At 36.0% G+C, this 18,663-nt stretch overlaps 1 protein-coding gene across 2 annotated transcripts in view; it reads left to right on the top strand.

Annotated features, from left to right (window-relative positions):
- Positions 1 to 10,285: 10,285 nt before the first annotated feature.
- The window catches only part of lama5 (laminin, alpha 5), a 103,951-nt gene continuing 95,573 nt past the window's right edge, over positions 10,286 to 18,663 (top strand). For both annotated transcript variants that reach the window (XM_028010891.1, XM_028010890.1), the window contains exons 1-2: positions 10,286 to 10,777; positions 15,019 to 15,171. In XM_028010891.1, the coding sequence (XP_027866692.1) occupies positions 10,532 to 10,777; positions 15,019 to 15,171 (399 nt within the window). In that variant the 5' untranslated portion in view covers positions 10,286 to 10,531. The remainder of the gene's footprint in view (positions 10,778 to 15,018; positions 15,172 to 18,663) is intronic.

Genomic DNA, 18,663 nt, shown 5'->3' with positions numbered 1-18,663 from the left:
TAAAGGACCCCGCCCCTCACGCTCACCTGGCCCCCTGCATACCTTTGATGGCCGCCTCCTTACCTGACACAGCACATAAAGAAGACTTTGTTTCAGGTTTGGCTTTAGGGAATAGTACATGGCTGCAGAGCAGCAAATCCATTGGGAAGGATAAACTCTGGTTGTTCAACTAAAATTAACCAACTTTCATGAAGTTTGATTTCTGGACATTTCTAATTCTCCCTAAGACAGGCGGGGAAAACTTTCTGTTTTTTTCAGTACTTTCTACTCTTAAAAGAAAGAGTAGTACATTTCAGCCCAAAAAAAACTCAGAAATTTTGAGATTGATCTAAAAGTTTTCTACAAAAAAACGGAATTTCTGAGTTTCAAAAGTTGAAAATTGTCAATTTTTGAAACTAAGAAAAATTCCAAAAGTTTTCAACATGTTTTTCTAGAAAATCCCTGAGATGTATCTCAATTTCTGAGATTTTTTTTAAATTTTATTTCTATCTACAATGTCCCTAACACATTATCATAAAAATCCCTCTCAAGTTTTTAAACTATTTATTAATTTTTTTAAGTTAATTAAACAGAGACAAAATCAGGCTACTTTGTTGAGTTTAGGTTGTTTCTTTGTTTTATTTTTTGTCCTGCGACTATTTTTGACTCTACAACTTTGGCACATGTGATAAAAAGTTTGTACACCCTTGTCCTAAAGCAATTACTCAGATTGTGTTGCTACAAGCATTTCAGATGTTTGTGCTCAGTGCTACCCGCCTCTTCCCCCTTGTTGCCCCTTGTTGGGGCTTTTTCTGTCTCTTCCTTTCTACATATCTCTCTGTAATCCTTTATCTGTCTGTGAAAGCTGTCTGGATCATCTTAAAGTCCTCTTTCAGACGCCGGCAGACTTCAAAGTGGCGAGATGCACCAAGGCGAATAGGTTGGTGGAAACAGTGTTTGGACCTAAAGGAGGGTGGAGGCTGCGTTTAATCTAGCATTAATCCGTTTTGATGCCAATGGCGACGCTGTGTTTCTGCTAGCTTTACAGCTGGAAACATTAAAAACGAGTTTCAGTAGGAAGGACCTCTGTCCCCTGTGGACCACTGTTGCAATAAGAGTGTTAATTAAATTATTCAAAAAATGACCATATAATTATCCAATTTGACATTTTGAACAGAAATTAACTTAATGTAAATACAGCAATTAAAAATATGCTTTTTAATGACATGTCATGTGAACAAACTTATTCATCTCTGATTTTCATTTCTTATTTAATGGAAACACCTTATTAACAAAATTGTGTTGACAAAGTTTTGCAAACATCTCAATTGATGATCTATTGTCCAACGTTTCCATTGACAGTATAATTGCACAATTTAACATTTCAAAAATAAATTATCTTAATGGAAGAACACTAATTTAAAAAAAAAAAATCAAATTTTTTGATAAAGTTTTTAAGGTGCGTTTGTTTTTTGTCATATTGAAATTGGTTTATTTCACAAAACATCAATGGAAATGCTTTTTTGCATCACACGCGTCACATGATCAATAGCTGGATGTTACTACTGGCACAAACCACGAAGAAGAAGACAACAGGAAGTAGTTGGAGGATGATGGCGCGGCTTGTTTTTTATTCAGTTACTTATTCATGTGTGATTTTAAGGGATATCTGTATTTTCATTACAAATGTGCATTAAATGAAAAAGCCAATTAAAACCACATTGGAATAAGTTTGTTCACATGATAAGTTGCTAAAAAACAAGCAGCACCTTCATCCTCCAACATCCTCACGTCTTTTTCTTCATCGTTTGTGATAAAAATGTTTCCATTCTAGTTTTGCGAAAGAAACATATTTTAATATGGCCCCAAAAAACACCTTGTCATAGCACTAAAACTTTTTATTGAAATTTCATTGCTATGTTTTCATTTTGCAAATTTATTTCTAAATTCTGCTATTAGAAGGTTGATGAAAACGCAGCTACTGACTGACGTTTATATCAAGTAAGCTTCAAATGATTATAGAACTGACACATAGAAGTTGGAGTCAGCAGCTGCATTGATGCATCTAAATGTTCATAAAATAGTCTCAGCTATCCTGCCTGCAGGTTTGAATGTACAGTTTGTCTCATCGTCTGCAGAAGAAACAGACGTCAGGCGACTGTAAGATGTTGGATAGAGCAGAAGAGCAGCAGCGACTTGACTGTCAGAGCTGGTGGTGAGACTGAGCAGAGCGCCCACCATGAACGATCCTTTGATGCCTTCGAACAAAGAGGCAGGCGTGTTCGTACCTGCTTCACACACACACACACACACACACACACAGAGAGACTTTTGTCCGCTGTGATCCCAAACATCCCCTCCCAGACTCGCAGTGCTTCAAACACATCCGCCCTGAGCCCTCTGTGTGTCACTTATCTAGGTGTGCGTGTGTGTGTGTGTGTGTGTTGGTGTGTGTGTGTGTGCCAAACTCCTATCTGATCCTGGGTTGGAGGTGGAAAATCTGAGGAATGCTGTGAACAGATAATCAGTATTTACTCAATAATCATCCTGGAGTTATGGCTGAGTGTGGAGAGCACACACTGATGGCAGCATTAGGAAATGTTTTGAGTTGGACAATTGTCTGGTTTTCACTCATGAGAAGAAAAAAGGCACAGAGCAGCCATGTTGTTTTTGGGGGGTTTTGTATGGAAGTAAATATGTGCCATCAGGATTTGAATTAAAAATGCTCCTGAAATTTGAATGTTGTATATTTGTGATAACTTTTTCAATATATTATGTTTACAATTTATATATTTCAACACTGAAAAAGTAAGTGCAAATTTACAATATTCAAATGTCAGAGGCGTTTTTAATTCAAATCCTGATGGCACATATTTACTTCCATAGTTTTGTTGTCCTGGTTTTTAACAAATTATACTAATTTGCACAAATTTATGGACAATTGCACAATACCTAACAGTTACTGTGTTTTCATTGATCACATGATTGCGTAATTTGACATTTCGAAAATAAATTTGCATAGTTGAAACAGGCCAAATTTGAAAAAAGTTGTTTAGCAAAATGTTTTGGTGCTAGGATGAGCTGGGGGTTTTTGGTTATATTGAAATTGGTTTATTTTGTAAAACAGCAATGGGAAAACTTTTTCCGCATCTCAACCGCCGGATGTTACTACTGGCAGAAACCACAAAGAAAAAACAGGAAGTAGTAAGAGGACCATGATGTAGAAGCATGTCTTTTAATGACTTATTTTGTGAACAAACTTATTCACGCCCTATTTTAATTGTGTTTCTCATTTAATGGAAACAACGTGTTTTTTCAACATTAGCAGAATATTGACAAAGTTTTCCACCCACTTGTAATGGATGTTCAAAGTGCAGAGGTTAAAGCAAACTTTAGCTGCATAAAACAAATGAATTGATCATCTCAGTGTTTTCAGATCGGGTCTTAGATGTGAGCTGTCTGTCTCCCTTCCTCCTTTTCTGGAGCAGCTCTGGAGGAAACATGGAGTCCACCAGTCAGAGGATTTGTTGTTATTAACTCTGAATTATTGCAAAACTGAAGCATTTCATCATATTCTCCACTTCTCTCCCGTCCTGTCAGCTTTTCTTCTTCTACAAGTCCCAACCTCTTAATTTAAGTGTGTGTGGGAGTGTATCAGTGGGGGGATTTTAGCTGATGGAGCGGTTCACCGTTGCCGCGGCAACAGGTGGCCAGTCCCTGACTTCTCTTTTGATCTCCTTGGAAACCAGGAAGTAGATTAGTTATAGAGTTTAGAGGGAGAAGCGGAGAATAAAAGGGGTTTAGTGAGGTGAAACAACAACGCCTCTCCTCTCTTCTGTGGTCTCAGTATCTTCTGCTCACAAGTTTCTCCCTAAAGTTTCTCTTTGAATACTGAGATTCTCCTTCCAGCTGATCATCTGTTTACATTATGTTCATGAAACCCTGACTGTTCAGCTTAATAAACAAACAAAGAAAAATAACCAAACAGCACTCCTGATAGTTCATGAAGTTTGACTAACAATGATTCAGGTTTGCTCCACATCAATCGATTCATCATTAGTGTGAATCTTAAAGAATCTATTATGCAAAATTCACATTTTGTACATTTTTGTTCTTCCATTTGGTTTTCTACTGCTTTTAAAAACAACCCAGGTTTAAAAAAAAAAAAAAACACCCAGCTGTTCTTTGGCAATAATTTAATGTTTTAAAATAAATAATAAATTAATCAATTCCAGAGTTCTATAGGCCGTCTACATAATCAATGAAAAGTAACTAAAAGTATCATAAAAAGGACAAATTTACGAAAATCAAAGGGCTTATTTAATACTTTGAGGTCACAAAAGTAACAAAAAGACAATGATCTTTTAAGCTACAAGAGCATTTTTAATGTAATCCTTCCTCTATGTTAATTTGGCTCGATTCAGCTCTGACCCGGAACTTAAAGTGTGCCGTCAGTTTGACCCGCCAAAATAAAGTACGGATTGGTTATTTTTTGCAGGTTACACTAGCAACCCCAGCTGAATTTTTATTTTTATTTTATTTATTTCAGTGTGGAATAATTATTAATCATCTTATTAGCCATAGAGGCTAATTTTCCCTAGCAGTTTGAAGGAAGGGATTAAAAAACACTATTAACATGCATAACAACATACATAAGATTTATAATAGAGTTCAATGTATAGATAATAGTAATGTAATTTACAATAGACATTTATAATAAAAATAAAAACAAGCCACATCTGTAAATAAAAAAACATGAAGTTAATTTAAAAATTATAATAATTTTAATTATCTAGTAACCATTGCTTAAATGAGTTCCTGAAACATGTAATATTTCTTAGTTTAATGGTATTTATGGTATTTAAATCCTGAACAGAAAATAAAAACTGACCAAAATAACATCCAAAGTAGCATTTTACAGCCTCCCCTACCAACTGTTATTAAGATGAACATTATTATTTTAGTCAGAAATTCAACATTTTTTTCCCCACCTCATTTCTTCAGATTAGTTTTTTAATAAATCCTGTTTTGTGTAAATGAATAAAATAAAATTTTTGTAAATCTTTTTAACTTTGCTGCATTTTATCATTTTCTGTTGTTTTGAAATCAGAATGGTTAATCTGCCGAATTGTTATTCTTAGAAAATTATTAATTTACAACTAAATGAAAATGAAGTGAGTGCTGCCATCAGTGTGACCTTTGAACCTGTAAACATTGGGTGGAATGTTGGAGTGTGTCAGTGAATGAAGCTGTGCTGCATTAACACACTGCCTCCACACTCTTTTAAACCACTGCAGGTTGTTGACCTCTGCCAACCAGCAGCTACATTAATGTAAAATTAACCCAGTGAAGGTTTGTGTAGTTAAATCAGAACCTGACTGCAGTTCATGGGTCAGAGTTCAGGATGTGTAACAAGAAGTATATGTGTGAGATTTTTGGACTCTGTACTCTGCAGGAAGCACATAAAACTGGAAACATTTCAACCAACTTGCTAAGTTGTCTACATTCCTCACATCCTGGTGTTATGTGTGGTAGAAAACACTCTGATCTACTGATAGCAGCTTGCTAATTCAAATTTCAATTGGCGCTCGAGAAATGTAGTCTTTCAAGGGCAGATATAATTTGAATTGAAGCTAGCGAGTTAGCATTAGCTTCCGCTAAATGCCCTATTGTTCTGGCGCCTTATCATTAGGAAAACTAATGTTTATGATTAGTTTAGGATTAACCACTGGAGTATTAATCCTCCTGCAGGGCACGGCGTATTGCTTCAGAAAATATTGCTTGAACAAGAGGTGGCCAATCTTTCTGAACATTTATCTAAATAACCATAATAATCCATGAAATTATACGTTTGTTTTCCAACTTATCTGCAGCTGTTACTTGTTCTAATGTCCTTCTTTCACATGGAAACAGTCGTTGTTATTTTTGTCTGAGAACTCGCAACCAAACCAAACCTTGGCTGTAGCAAAGATCAGTGATAAACTATCTGTGGATGGATTTAAACTTCTCCAAAATGAATGTAAAACTTTTGAGAATCTACTTTGTGAACAGGCATGTGTGTTACTGGGATGGAAACTCTTTCATCTTCTAAAAAGGTTCCTGTTGCTTAATTAGATGGCAGAGCTCCAGAGTCCATGAGAAACATAAACACACACACACACACACACACACACACACACACACGCACACGCACACACACACACACTCACGCACACACGCACAAACACACACACACACACACACCTGCTCAGGTGTTTCCCGGAGGTTCATCAAACTTTCAGTCTGTGCTGGTGAGTCTTTGGGTGCAACATTTCTGACTCTTCAAGAAACTTTCCTTAGAAAACCATCCTATCAAATCCATGTTTGCTCTTTTTCTCATGTTAAACACAGACTGCTTCAACAGCTCTTTCCTGCCAACAGCCATCATAATCTACAATAACACTTCGAAGAATCTGTGTCAATATGAGTTGCAACAACTTTTAATTTTCCTTTGGGATCAATAAAGTATTTTTGAAGTTGAACTGAAGTACTTCTTTCCCAATCTTAAGGAATTATTGACTTAAAACAAGCTCCTATAACTTGCTGAAAAGTTACTTATAAGTTAATTTTGTCTTATTTCAAGAGTACTAAGATATCTGCACTAAATCTAGAACTAAAACACTTGGTAATATTTTGTGTTTTTGCAGAGTATCAAAGAGAAAACATCAAGTAACTTTTGTAAAATCTCTTCCTGTTATGTGAGAAAGCTGAATGTTTACAGCAACTGCTCATCAGTTGTGTCTACGTTGTAAGATAGAGATGTCAGCCGATTCTACCTAAATGAGTCCCACCAACTCCTGGCTTTTCCTGCAGCGGCAGGACAAACATCTCCGTGGGACAGTGAGGGACAGAGGCAGGTTATCTACAGTCTCATGCTAATCCTGTGTTTCCTAAACAACCCCCTGCTGTGGCTCTCTAGTTCAGGCTGTCGGTGAGTCACAACAGAAAACAGAAACGGCGAATATTTTCTAGATCCTGGTGTGAACAGCGATAGTGGAGCACCATCCATCCATTGTCTTCAGTTTATCAGAGATCACAGGAATAAAAGGTTCAGCAGGGAACGCAAGACATGCTGGGATACCTAAAGACACTCCGGTCTGCCAAGGACTCGTCTTCCATTACGAAGGAGACGGGTTGGGCGGCGCATATCTAACCAGAGTTTGGCAGTAACTAGTTACATTTACTCAATTACATTTACTTCAGTAACGTTTTTGGAAAATTGTACTTTTAGGATTTTTTTTTTACTACGCTGCACTTTCTACTTTTACTTGGAAAGTGTCTCTGCTCTTGAGTAAAATGTCTGGATTTTCTACCTACTGAATGAAAAACAAACATGTTTTAACCAAAAATTCACCAGACAGTCACACACCTGCAGTTTTTATTAAAGTTTCATAAGTTTTAAACTGAAAGAAACTGATTTCGAAAAATGTTCTTTCGACTGATTTCTTTTTTCTTTTGGCACTTCTGAAGAGCAAAACATTTCAAGATGTTGAACATTTTAAAGGTTTTGCAGCTTGTTTTGAACATTAACCTGGATGTTGAACCGTTTTACTCAGATAATTAACTTCCACCTGTTATCATCCGAACAAATTCCACATCTGAGTCATAAGTTAAAACCCAGGAAGAGAACTGTCTGGTTTAAAGTCAGACTCAGAAAGTTCTGGAGACAATAATTGAGAAAAATACAAAAACTAGGAAGTAAGTAACTTTTAAACAAATACAAAATCTACTAATCCGCACAAACTGTGTATCGGAACCGTTGTGGACAGAACAAATTTCTGCCAAAAACGGTCAGAAATGTTGAAATTAACCTCACCTCAGAAACGTTCTAGAAAAAAGCGAGGACATTTCTGAGTTTCAAAAGTTGCAAACTTGCAAGAAATAAAATCAGAAATATTGAGATCAATTTCAGAAATTTTCTAGAAAAAAAGGCAAATTTTTGAGTTTGAAAGATCAAGAAAATTATTGATAAAACTCAGAAATATTGAGATTAATCCCTGGATTTTTCTAGAAAACTTGGAAATTTACAAGTTTGAATAGTTTAGAGTCTGGTAGAAAAAAAAAAGTCAGGGATTTTTAGATTTACCTCAGAAATTGTCTAGAAATTTTTTTTTATTTTTCTGAGTTTCAAAGGTCAAAAATGTTTGACTTTCATCTCTGATTTTTCAAAATAAGACATTTTCTTTTTTTTCTAGAAAACTTCTGAGATAAATTTAAAAACTTCTGAGTTTTATAGCAAATGTTTGACTTTTCAAGCTCAGAAATTTCTGGGGTGTTTTTTCTAGAAGATTTCAGAGATTTATCCCAGAGTTGTTTTCTACCAAATTTTCAACTTTTCAAACTCAGAAATTTTCTTGTTTTTTCTAGATAATTTCTGGGGGGGTTTTTTTGTTTGTTTTTTGGCTGAAATTAACTTTGTTAACCCATGTTTCATGTCTTTAGAAGGACTTTTCTTTTTGTTTCAGTAGTTGCGTCATGCTTGGTGTCTTTGGAGGAACTTTATTTTTCTATTTTCAATAGTTGCGTCATGCTTGGTGTCTTTGGAAGAACTTTATTTTTCTATTTTCAGTAGTTTCATCATGTTTGGTGTCTTTGGAGGAACTTTATTTTTCTATTTTCAGTAGTTTCATCATGTTTGGTGTCTTTGGAGGAACTTTATTTTTCTATTTTCAGTAGTTTCATCATGTTTGGTGTCTTTGGAGGAACTTTATTTTTTCTTTGTTCAGTAGTTTCATCATGTTTGGTGTCTTTGGAGGAACTTTATTTTTCTATTTTCAGTAGTTTCATCATGTTTGGTGTCTTTGGAGGAACTTTATTTTTCTATTTTCAGTAGTTTCATCATGTTTGGTGTCTTTGGAGGAACTTTATTTTTTCTTTGTTCAGTAGTTTCATCATGTTTGGTGTCTTTGGAGGAACTTTATTTTTCTATTTTCAGTAGTTTCATCATGTTTGGTGTCTTTGGAGGAACTTTATTTTTTCTTTGTTCAGTAGTTTCATCATGTTTGGTGTCTTTGGAGGAACTTTATTTTTCTATTTTCAGTAGTTTCATCATGTTTGGTGTCTTTGGAGGAACTTTATTTTTCTATTTTCAGTAGTTTCATCATGTTTGGTGTCTTTGGAGGAACTTTATTTTTTCTTTGTTCAGTAGTTTCATCATGTTTGGTGTCTTTGGAGGAACTTTATTTTTCTATTTTCAGTAGTTTCATCATGTTTGGTGTCTTTGGAGGAACTTTATTTTTCTATTTTCAGTAGTTTCATCATGTTTGGTGTCTTTGGAGGAACTTTATTTTTCTATTTTCAGTAGTTTCATCATGTTTGGTGTCTTTGGAGGAACTTTATTTTTCTATTTTCAGTAGTTTCATCATGTTTGGTGTCTTTGGAGGAACTTTATTTTTTCTTTGTTCAGTAGTTGCGTCATGCTTGGTGTCTTTGGAGGAACTTTATTTTTTCTTTGTTCAGTAGTTTCATCATGTTTGGTGTCTTTGGAGGAACTTTATTTTTCTATTTTCAGTAGTTTCATCATGTTTGGTGTCTTTGGAGGAACTTTATTTTTCTATTTTCAGTAGTTTCATCATGTTTGGTGTCTTTGGAGGAACTTTATTTTTTCTTTGTTCAGTAGTTTCATCATGTTTGGTGTCTTTGGAGGAACTTTATTTTTCTATTTTCAGTAGTTTCATCATGTTTGGTGTCTTTGGAGGAACTTTATTTTTCTATTTTCAGTAGTTTCATCATGTTTGGTGTCTTTGGAGGAACTTTATTTTTCTATTTTCAGTAGTTTCATCATGTTTGGTGTCTTTGGAGGAACTTTATTTTTCTATTTTCAGTAGTTTCATCATGTTTGGTGTCTTTGGAGGAACTTTATTTTTTCTTTGTTCAGTAGTTTCATCATGTTTGGTGTCTTTGGAGGAACTTTATTTTTCTATTTTCAGTAGTTTCATCATGTTTGGTGTCTTTGGAGGAACTTTATTTTTTCTTTGTTCAGTAGTTTCATCATGTTTGGTGTCTTTGGAGGAACTTTATTTTTCTATTTTCAGTAGTTTCATCATGTTTGGTGTCTTTGGAGGAACTTTATTTTTCTATTTTCAGTAGTTTCATCATGTTTGGTGTCTTTGGAGGAACTTTATTTTTTCTTTGTTCAGTAGTTGCGTCATGCTTGGTGTCTTTGGAGGAACTTTATTTTTTCTTTGTTCAGTAGTTTCATCATGTTTGGTGTCTTTGGAGGTGTCTGAATGAACTCCAGCTCTGATTGTTCCCCGCTTTAACCACTGGGGACAGGCTGCAGAGACTCAGAGGAGGGAGGACTTCCACTGGTTCAGTTGGACTCGGTGCCACCAGGAGAGCGCACACACTGTCCAGGATTTCCCTAAGCTCTCATTTTTCTGTCCTCTCTGGAGTTAGAAACCTTCCACGGCTTCCTCCCTGCAGATGCCTCAGCTTTGCTCCAGCTAACCGCGGCTCTCACACCCCCAGCCGGACCTTCTTCCTCCCGGATCGAGCGCGCAGGTGGACCGGGATGATGGGCGCAGCCGGGTTGTTGGCGCTGCTCCTCGGCTGCTGGTGCCTCGTTGCGGCCCAGGAGCTTCCGGCCACCGGGCTGAACGGCTACAGCCTCCACCCGCCTTACTTCAACCTGGCGGAGGGCACGAAGATCACCGCCACGGCGACCTGCGGGGAGGACGAGGCCGGCCGGAGCCTGCAGGACCTGTACTGCAAGCTGGTCGGAGGCCCGGTGTCCGGAGACCCGAGCCAGACCATCCAGGTGAGTCCAGAACGTCACTAACTTCCGGTCCGGACTGGAAGCAGACCGGGAATGAGTTAATTTCGCTTCATTAATACAGACTGAGCTTAAAAATGACCTGAGAACCGCAATTACTGTCAGATTCTCTGATGTTTTTAGGTTGTGCAACTTTATTTATTCACACAAGCTCCTCTGTGTAAATATATTGGGAATAAATTGATTAATCACATGATAAATTCAGAGCTCAACATTTTCCATCAGCATGATTGATAGTTTTTCTCTTTCTTCTCTACCAATAACTGGATGATAAAACTCTTCAGTCTGGTGTTTTGGTCTCAGATCATTTTATGAAGGTTTTGTTTATTTACTTAATAAAGACTTAAAATGTCTTCCAGTTTTAGTGTTTATTGATCTTTAAGAATGTTTTCTTGCTTTATTTTTTGCCATTATTTGAAAATGGTCGCAAAACTACAATATTATTGTTTATCATAATAACTTCTGGGACAATTTATTGTGACAGAGCTAAAGTTAAACCTAAAATATCTTTTTAATAGAGGAATATGTCACAAACCATGATAACCTTCTGCACTGTTGTATTTTATCTTTATAAAGTTTCAAAAACTATAAAATTAAAGTGTTTCACAATGTAATTTAATTTTACCACAGAAAAAATTAATATTATTTTCCAATACATCAATATAGCAGAAATAATAATAGAATGTGCCAATATTGATTATTTTGAAAACATTTTTAAAGATGCTTTGATTAAAAAATGTTTCATGTTTAATAACTTTAGTTTTTAGTTGAATTTTTAAAAATGTCATCTTGTCATAAGACAAGATATCATAAGGAAAACATGATTAATTTCGTACACAAAATTAATGCATTTTCAACCAGATCCAACAAAAAGTCAACAATTTAAAGTTGAATTTAGATTTATTTTCTACTCTGAGTCTAATTAGATCTTTAGATGCAGCAAATCTGTGTCTGATAAGTTTAACTGTCATGCATAGACAAAAGAAATGGAATAAAATTTTTGTTTATTTATTCACACAAGCCAGAAATCATTTGTTTTAATTTCGTCAGCTGTAAAAACTCCAGGATGCAAAATATTAAAGATTTTACGTCGTTAGAGGAATCTAATTCGCCTTAATACAGAGTTGGAGAGTAACTACTTACATTTACTTGAGTAACTTTTTATTTAAATCTGCTTTTAGGTGTATATTTATACGCGGCATCTTTACTCTTGTTTGAGTAAAATTTCTGGATTTTCTACCCACTGAATGAAAAACAAACATGTTTTAACCAAAACTCCACCAGATACAGACACACACCTGCAGTTTTCTTTAGTTTTGTAAGTTTTTTACTGAAAGTAACTGATTTGGAAACATTTTGAGTTTTTTTTGTTACTCATATGAATTATTTTACTTTTCTTCTTTAAAATACCGAAATTTCCACTTAGCTTTACATTTTGAATCTCTGATGTAATTTTTTAAGTTACTCAGTACTTGAATAGACTTTTTACCAAATACTTTTTTACTCGTACTTGAGTAATTTCCTGGGCTGCTTTTTACTTTTACTTGAGTAAAAAAGTGTTGATAGTTTTACTCTTGAGAACTCGCCTCTGCCTGCATCTATTTTCTGCTGTACCTTTTAGCTACAAATCATTTTAATATCACTGATTTTAACCTCCAGCTGCTCTGCCAAGTCATCATTTCATGCACCGCTGAGTTTGTAGGTCTTGGCAAAGTTTAACACGGGTCAGTTATATAAGAACAGCCGATTTCATCCGGCCTCTGTTTCTGTTCCATCTTTTTGATTTCTGGGTGAGTTTTGGGCTCTTTTTAGCTTCTGTTAACACATGAAAAGCGAGTTGCAGGTTCATGGGAGAGCACATAAAAACGTCTCTCTCCATCTCTCGGTTTTTCTCCCACCTGTTCCCCACATTCCTCCCAGCGACTGACCCGTGTCCTCCAATCAGACGGACTTTACGCTCCCTGTTACCAGCAGATTTTCAAGTCCTGAGGGCACCAAAAAAAAAACAAGAATATTCAGCTTTAGTTTGGAGTTTTTCCCAGGAGGCGTACGAATGAAAATGTGCTGCTGAACTGAGATTTTTCTCCTAGATTAGGATTAATCTGCAGAGGTTGGAGAATCTTGCAGGAACTTGTTTTAAGCCTCAGGGTACATTTATTTCCAGAGTGCTCAAGCTGTTTATAGGAACTTTAAAATTCGTGCCTGTGCCTTAATTAAAGTCAAACAAGTTACTGAATTAGCACAATAGTTCAAAAGTGTGAATGTAGGATCAGCTAGATGACAGTAACTGACAGGAATAATCTCTCATTTCAAAGTTTTAACCTAATCTTTCTCTGATTTGTTACAACAGTTTGCCAAATTAGATTTGATTCTTTTGATTTGAGTAAGAAATACAAAAAATGCTGAACATCTGTTGAATTTCTTAAAAATAAAAGTTTACCTGCTCCCTTGAAAACTTGAATTAAGTTAACTAGACAATTGTTTTGGTTTTAATTCAGAAATTAAAGTTCATCCAGCTGATTTAACAACAATAAACAAGTTGTGTAAACATTGTTTTTACGTCCTGATTGCTCATTAATCTTCAGTTATGAGTTGTTATAACTTAATACTGTAATTTAAGCCAAATAATTATTTCACATTATTCAAAAAAACTGTTCCAATTTCTTATTTTAAATTGCAAGAATTTAAATTCTTGATTCAACTTGCATGAATAAAATATCTGACAATGCATTTTATTAAACATCATATTGAATTCTGCTCAGGAATATTTAGCTTAAGCAGTTTAATAAAACATTGTTTTATTAATTATTATTATTATTAAAGTAAAACAGAAAAAAATAAAGCAAATATTTTTGCAAATTCACAGTTGCCTTACAATGAAAACTTGTCTTAAAAACACACAGGAGGATACAAAAACAAGCCGCTAAGCATTCTGGGAAATAATTCCCACTCCCACATTTTTCTTCTTTCTGTTTTTTTAAGTGCAAACTTAAAAACTCCCATTTATTCTCCTGGGGTTTTTATCACAACTTACTACTGAAAATTAAGTTCAAAATCTAAAACTTGCGAGATTTCTTTAGACTTAAAGAGTAGAAGTTAAAAAATGCTACTCAAATGTTTTACAGTGTAAGATTTCATTGAGAAATCCATGAAACAGGAGAAAATGACTTTTAACCTGACTGACCTGCAGTGACATCTTTTTTTTTTACTCCAGTTTCTTCAGGCTCATACTTGTCATCCATAAAGCTAATCGCTACAATAACTGATGGATTAGTAAATAATCAGGAGGATTATGGAGAAAAATAGACAAACTGTTTGAAGTAAAGGCTTTGACCAAGTGTTTAAAATGGTTTTCTACATTTAGTCTTGAAAAGAAAACATTAAAGGTTCATTTCTTTGGTGCAGCACAGAAATGAATAGAATACATGGAGCATGAATTAAAGTCTCTACTTGGACAAACAGCTGTGAAAAATAGATTTTTCCAACATGTATAATAATCATTTTGCCTTTACTGGTGCTTAAAGAAGAACACATGAACTTCATTTTGATTTTGTATCCAATAAATAAACTTTTCATGATTAGAAATCCTCCTTACGTTTTATCCAGAAGGTTTTATGTTTTAACTAGACCCTTCAGGAAGTTGTGATTAAGCCGGTCACAAAATTTGGCCGGATGATAAATTGTCCAAGAAATTATTGCAATAAATGGTAATATTGTTGTTTTGAGACTTCAAGTAACATATTGAAAATGACATAATACATGTTTGCCGACTCAAAGCCTAATAAACTTTAATTTTGTACAGAAAAATTAAAGTTTTTCTGTACTAAAAAAAACTCACAGGAACTGGAAGACATTGAAATATTCAAAATAAAGCACAACAACCAAAAGTAATAAATAAAAGCTACATACAGCCGAAACCATAAATAAAATGGATTATGAAGTCTATGACAAAATATTAATATTACATATTAATAATCAAACATATAAATGATTAATTTTAATTTATAACAGGTTTGTTTGATAATCTTTGTTTTCCAATGTGTAAATTCTCCCCATTGGAATCAAATCCGTTGTATGTCAAACATCTTTAGATGTGATTTCAGGTTAGGAATGATTCTAGTTCAGAACTGAATCACAAAGAAGACATGAATGGTGCCAAGTTTTACATCCACCTTGGCTCCTCTACAGACCAACTTCCTAATTACCCTCCATGTCGGCCATCTTAGGGGCAGTACTGCGACATCTGCAGCCAGGAGGACAGCGACCGAGCTCATCCCATCACCAACGCCATCGATGGGACGGAGAGATGGTGGCAGAGCCCCCCTCTGTCCCGCAGCACCGAATACAACCAGGTCAACGTTACGCTGGATCTGGGACAGGTAGGATTCACGAAAACCTCCTAGAAACACGAGACATTTGGATTCTGGTCGTCATCAGAACATCTCTGTCCTTAAATATAATTTTCTTTACTTTGATGTCTTTCTTTGGGTCAGGCTTGGTTTCTGAGTTTAACCCTGTTGGCCTGATGTTGCATCACAGCGTTGACCTTTTTTCTGCTTCCTAAGTCTTAAATCGACGCCTGATGTATAAAAGAAAACGGGATGCAGAGCTTTTCTACTAATTGTCGACACTACAACAACTATATAAGCTCAGGGAAAAGTTTTAATTAAGAAAAAATAGTGAGGGAAGTAGGTCAGTCATGCTAGCTTGACTTTGACAACTGTAACATGTAGATGTTCTGTGGAATTCAATGAGTTTCGGTTCAGTTAAAAAATAAAAGATTCGACCAAAACAAAAACTCTGACAGGTCATCAGTAGAGCAGTTTGTTTACATTATTTAAACAATTGATTAGATAATTGTTTAAATTGATTTTAAACAATTGTTTAAATTTAGACAATTTAAATTTGTTAGCTTAGCTAATAGCAGCTAAAGCTAATCAACCACAGTGATCATTTAGGAATAATCACAAAATAAATATCAAGTCTAAAACCGTAAAACCATAACAGGCAGAACGTTCTGTTCTGTTTTGGGAAATGTTTGAGTGGTTTTTTGGTGTTAAATCCAGAAACATTAGTGGTGTTTCTGTCTGTTGCTATAGCAACGAGTCTGTGCGTAGCATAGCTGACTCAGACAGTGAGAAAAAGACGACTACAAGTGGTCTTGAGTTATTTTTTTCTTTGCTGTGGCACTCTGCACTAAATTAATAATACCTTCATATCCAGGTTTCATTTAGCTGATGGAGTTATTCTACCACAGCAGCGCTTCTATGGACGACATGTGAGTGAAAAGCCTTTTTGCCCCCCCGCATTACGCGCATGTCCATATATAAACAATATATGTATATATAAACAATAACACGCAGGGGCTCCGTGTCTAAAAGGATGAACTTGATCTTTTCAGGTCAGTTACAACTTTGATTTTTAAGTAAGTGGCCATTTGAAAACATGAAGACTAATCACGGGGAAAGGACAACGTCTTTGTAATCCATTGCAAAATATTCAACAAGAAAACAAGTTTTCAAAATGTTAAATCTTTGTCCAATGTTTGTGGCTGCAGTAAAATGTTGTCCGCATCTCTGAAACGATTAGAGGTTTAGCGTTAGCCTATGCTGAATAGGCTATTGGTGTAGCGCTTTAGCGTTAGCAGAACTAAAGTTTGATTAGTGCTTTATGGTTAGCAGAAGTAACTTTTTAATAATTAGTGGAGCACACAACTTATGGATCACCATGTTATTGTTTAGTGTCTTATCTCCATGTAAATCAAAATATTTCTGTTTTTGAACTGTTTTATTACCAAGAACGGATTTGAATGTTCAGAGTTTATCTGCCTGATGGCTCTTCTTAGCTCATCACTGCTGCAACTGGGCTGAATGAAATGAGTCAAAGAAATGCGCTCCCACACTTTTGTAGCATATATTTTCACTTTTTAGCACTCATCCTTCACTCCTCTCTAACCTTTTTTTGTTGTTTCTTTGGAGTATTCCTCTTGAACCTCTTTATGCTCCTGAATGCAGCTCTTTTGTTCCTGGCAGTCGTGCTCGAGTGCCTTCCACCTGTGTGTAAATCTGTGATCTTGTGTCTTCAGTAAGTGTGATTTGTGTGATTTGTGTGATTGTGTTACAGTGCCAGGCACAGACATGTTTGAAAGAGTATGGGAATGAATAGCATTGATATTTCCAGAGAACTTTGAACCTAATGAGGCTGTTTTTTCCCAGAGGAACCTGAATTCAGCTCGTCTCATTATTCAGGAATGAATGGTTGTTTAAAACTGAAAGGAGAAACTTAAACTGGTACCATTTGGATTTCTGCTCTGTCTGGTCAAACAAATGATAATTACACATGAATCAATCAAGCTGGGAATGTTTTGGTGGTGAACTATGAACATGAATAGATTCAGTTTTATTCTGTTTGAACTGAATATCAATTAACCTGAGAGGTTCACCATAATCTGTTACACTTTCTTACTACTTTTATTTGAGTGCAATTTTTGGATTCTCTACCCTCCTGTGGTGAACGCCAGGTGGGCCAAAAACAGGAAATGAACTACTAGGGCATTCTGGGTAAATGCAACCAAATCAAACATGTTAGCCTAGCGCTAGCTGGAGAAATGAATCGTGGTCTTTCAGTAAAGACAAAAGAGAAATCATTAAATCCGACACCACTCCATTTTTGTTTACAATTCGTGAAGAAGGAAGTTGCGCTGAGTGTCTTCTTCAGAGGTTTTTATGTTGTTTTATTCAGTTGTTCTTGTTGCAGCGCCCCCACAGGTGAGGAGGGGAACAGGCTGCTCAAAGGGTTTGGTTGGTTTGACACAAAATTGGAACAAATGTTGCCATTTTGGTCCCATATTAAACCCAATCTACCAGATTATCAGGTGTGAAAACACTCTCAAGTATGTTTTTGGTCTGTTGGACAAAGCATTGCCAAGTAAAGTTTTTAAAACCCAACTTTAGAAGTTTGAGCTCTTCTAAACTGGCTTGTTGCGGCTGATTTAAATGGTTGTACATCAGAACGGAGCGCTACAAGAGCAGCTTTACTGAGACAACAGGCACAGAGGGGGGAGCCTCTGCAGTTACCCGGCTACGGTTTTATCCTGAAAGAATGTAGGTGGGTTTGAGTTTGTGTCAGTGACACGGTGCAGACGACCCTGCCTCCAACTAAATGAAAGAGAAAGAGGGAGAGATTGGAATTTAAGTTAACCTGTCCCAACCTGCAGAGAGGACGTTTGCCCCCTGGTGTTACCCTCCCTGCACCTTCAAAACGGTCAGATTCACAGATGGAGCTGTAGAAATGTCAAATTGAACAAATTTCTGCTTTTTAGGATTTTCATAGATTTTTAGCTGAGGTGGGTGGAGTAGCCAAACATTACACTCAAGTAAGAGTAAAAAAGTGTTTGGTAAAAAGTCTACTCAAGAACTGGGTTTCGATCAAAAGGTAGATCAATTGGGGCGTGCCATGGTGGCGTAGTGGTTAGCGCGACCCGTATTTGGAGGCCTTGAGTCCTCGACGCGGCCGTCGCGGGTTCGACTCCCGGACCCGACGATATTTGCCGTATGTCTTCCCCCCTCTCCTTCCCTGTTTCCTGTCAGCCTGCTGTCATATAAGGGACACTAGAGCCCACAAAAGACCCCCTGGAGGGGTAAAAAAAAAAAGGTAGATCAATTGATCATTTAAAATTTAAAAAATACACCACATGTAAGGTCAAGTGGAAATTTTGGTATTTTAAGGACAAAAAAGACAATAATTAATAAAAGTGAGAAAATGTTTCCAAATCAGTTTCTTTAAATAAAAATCTTTAACTGCAGGTGTGTGTCTTTATCTGGTGGATTTTTGATTGAAACATTAAAGTCCAGGAATTAAGTCAAGCAAAA

This window comes from Xiphophorus couchianus, chromosome 24 (genome assembly GCF_001444195.1).
Source record: "Xiphophorus couchianus chromosome 24, X_couchianus-1.0, whole genome shotgun sequence".
NCBI classification, from domain to species: Eukaryota; Metazoa; Chordata; class Actinopteri; order Cyprinodontiformes; family Poeciliidae; genus Xiphophorus; species Xiphophorus couchianus.
This window is presented reverse-complemented; position numbering and strand designations above follow the sequence as displayed.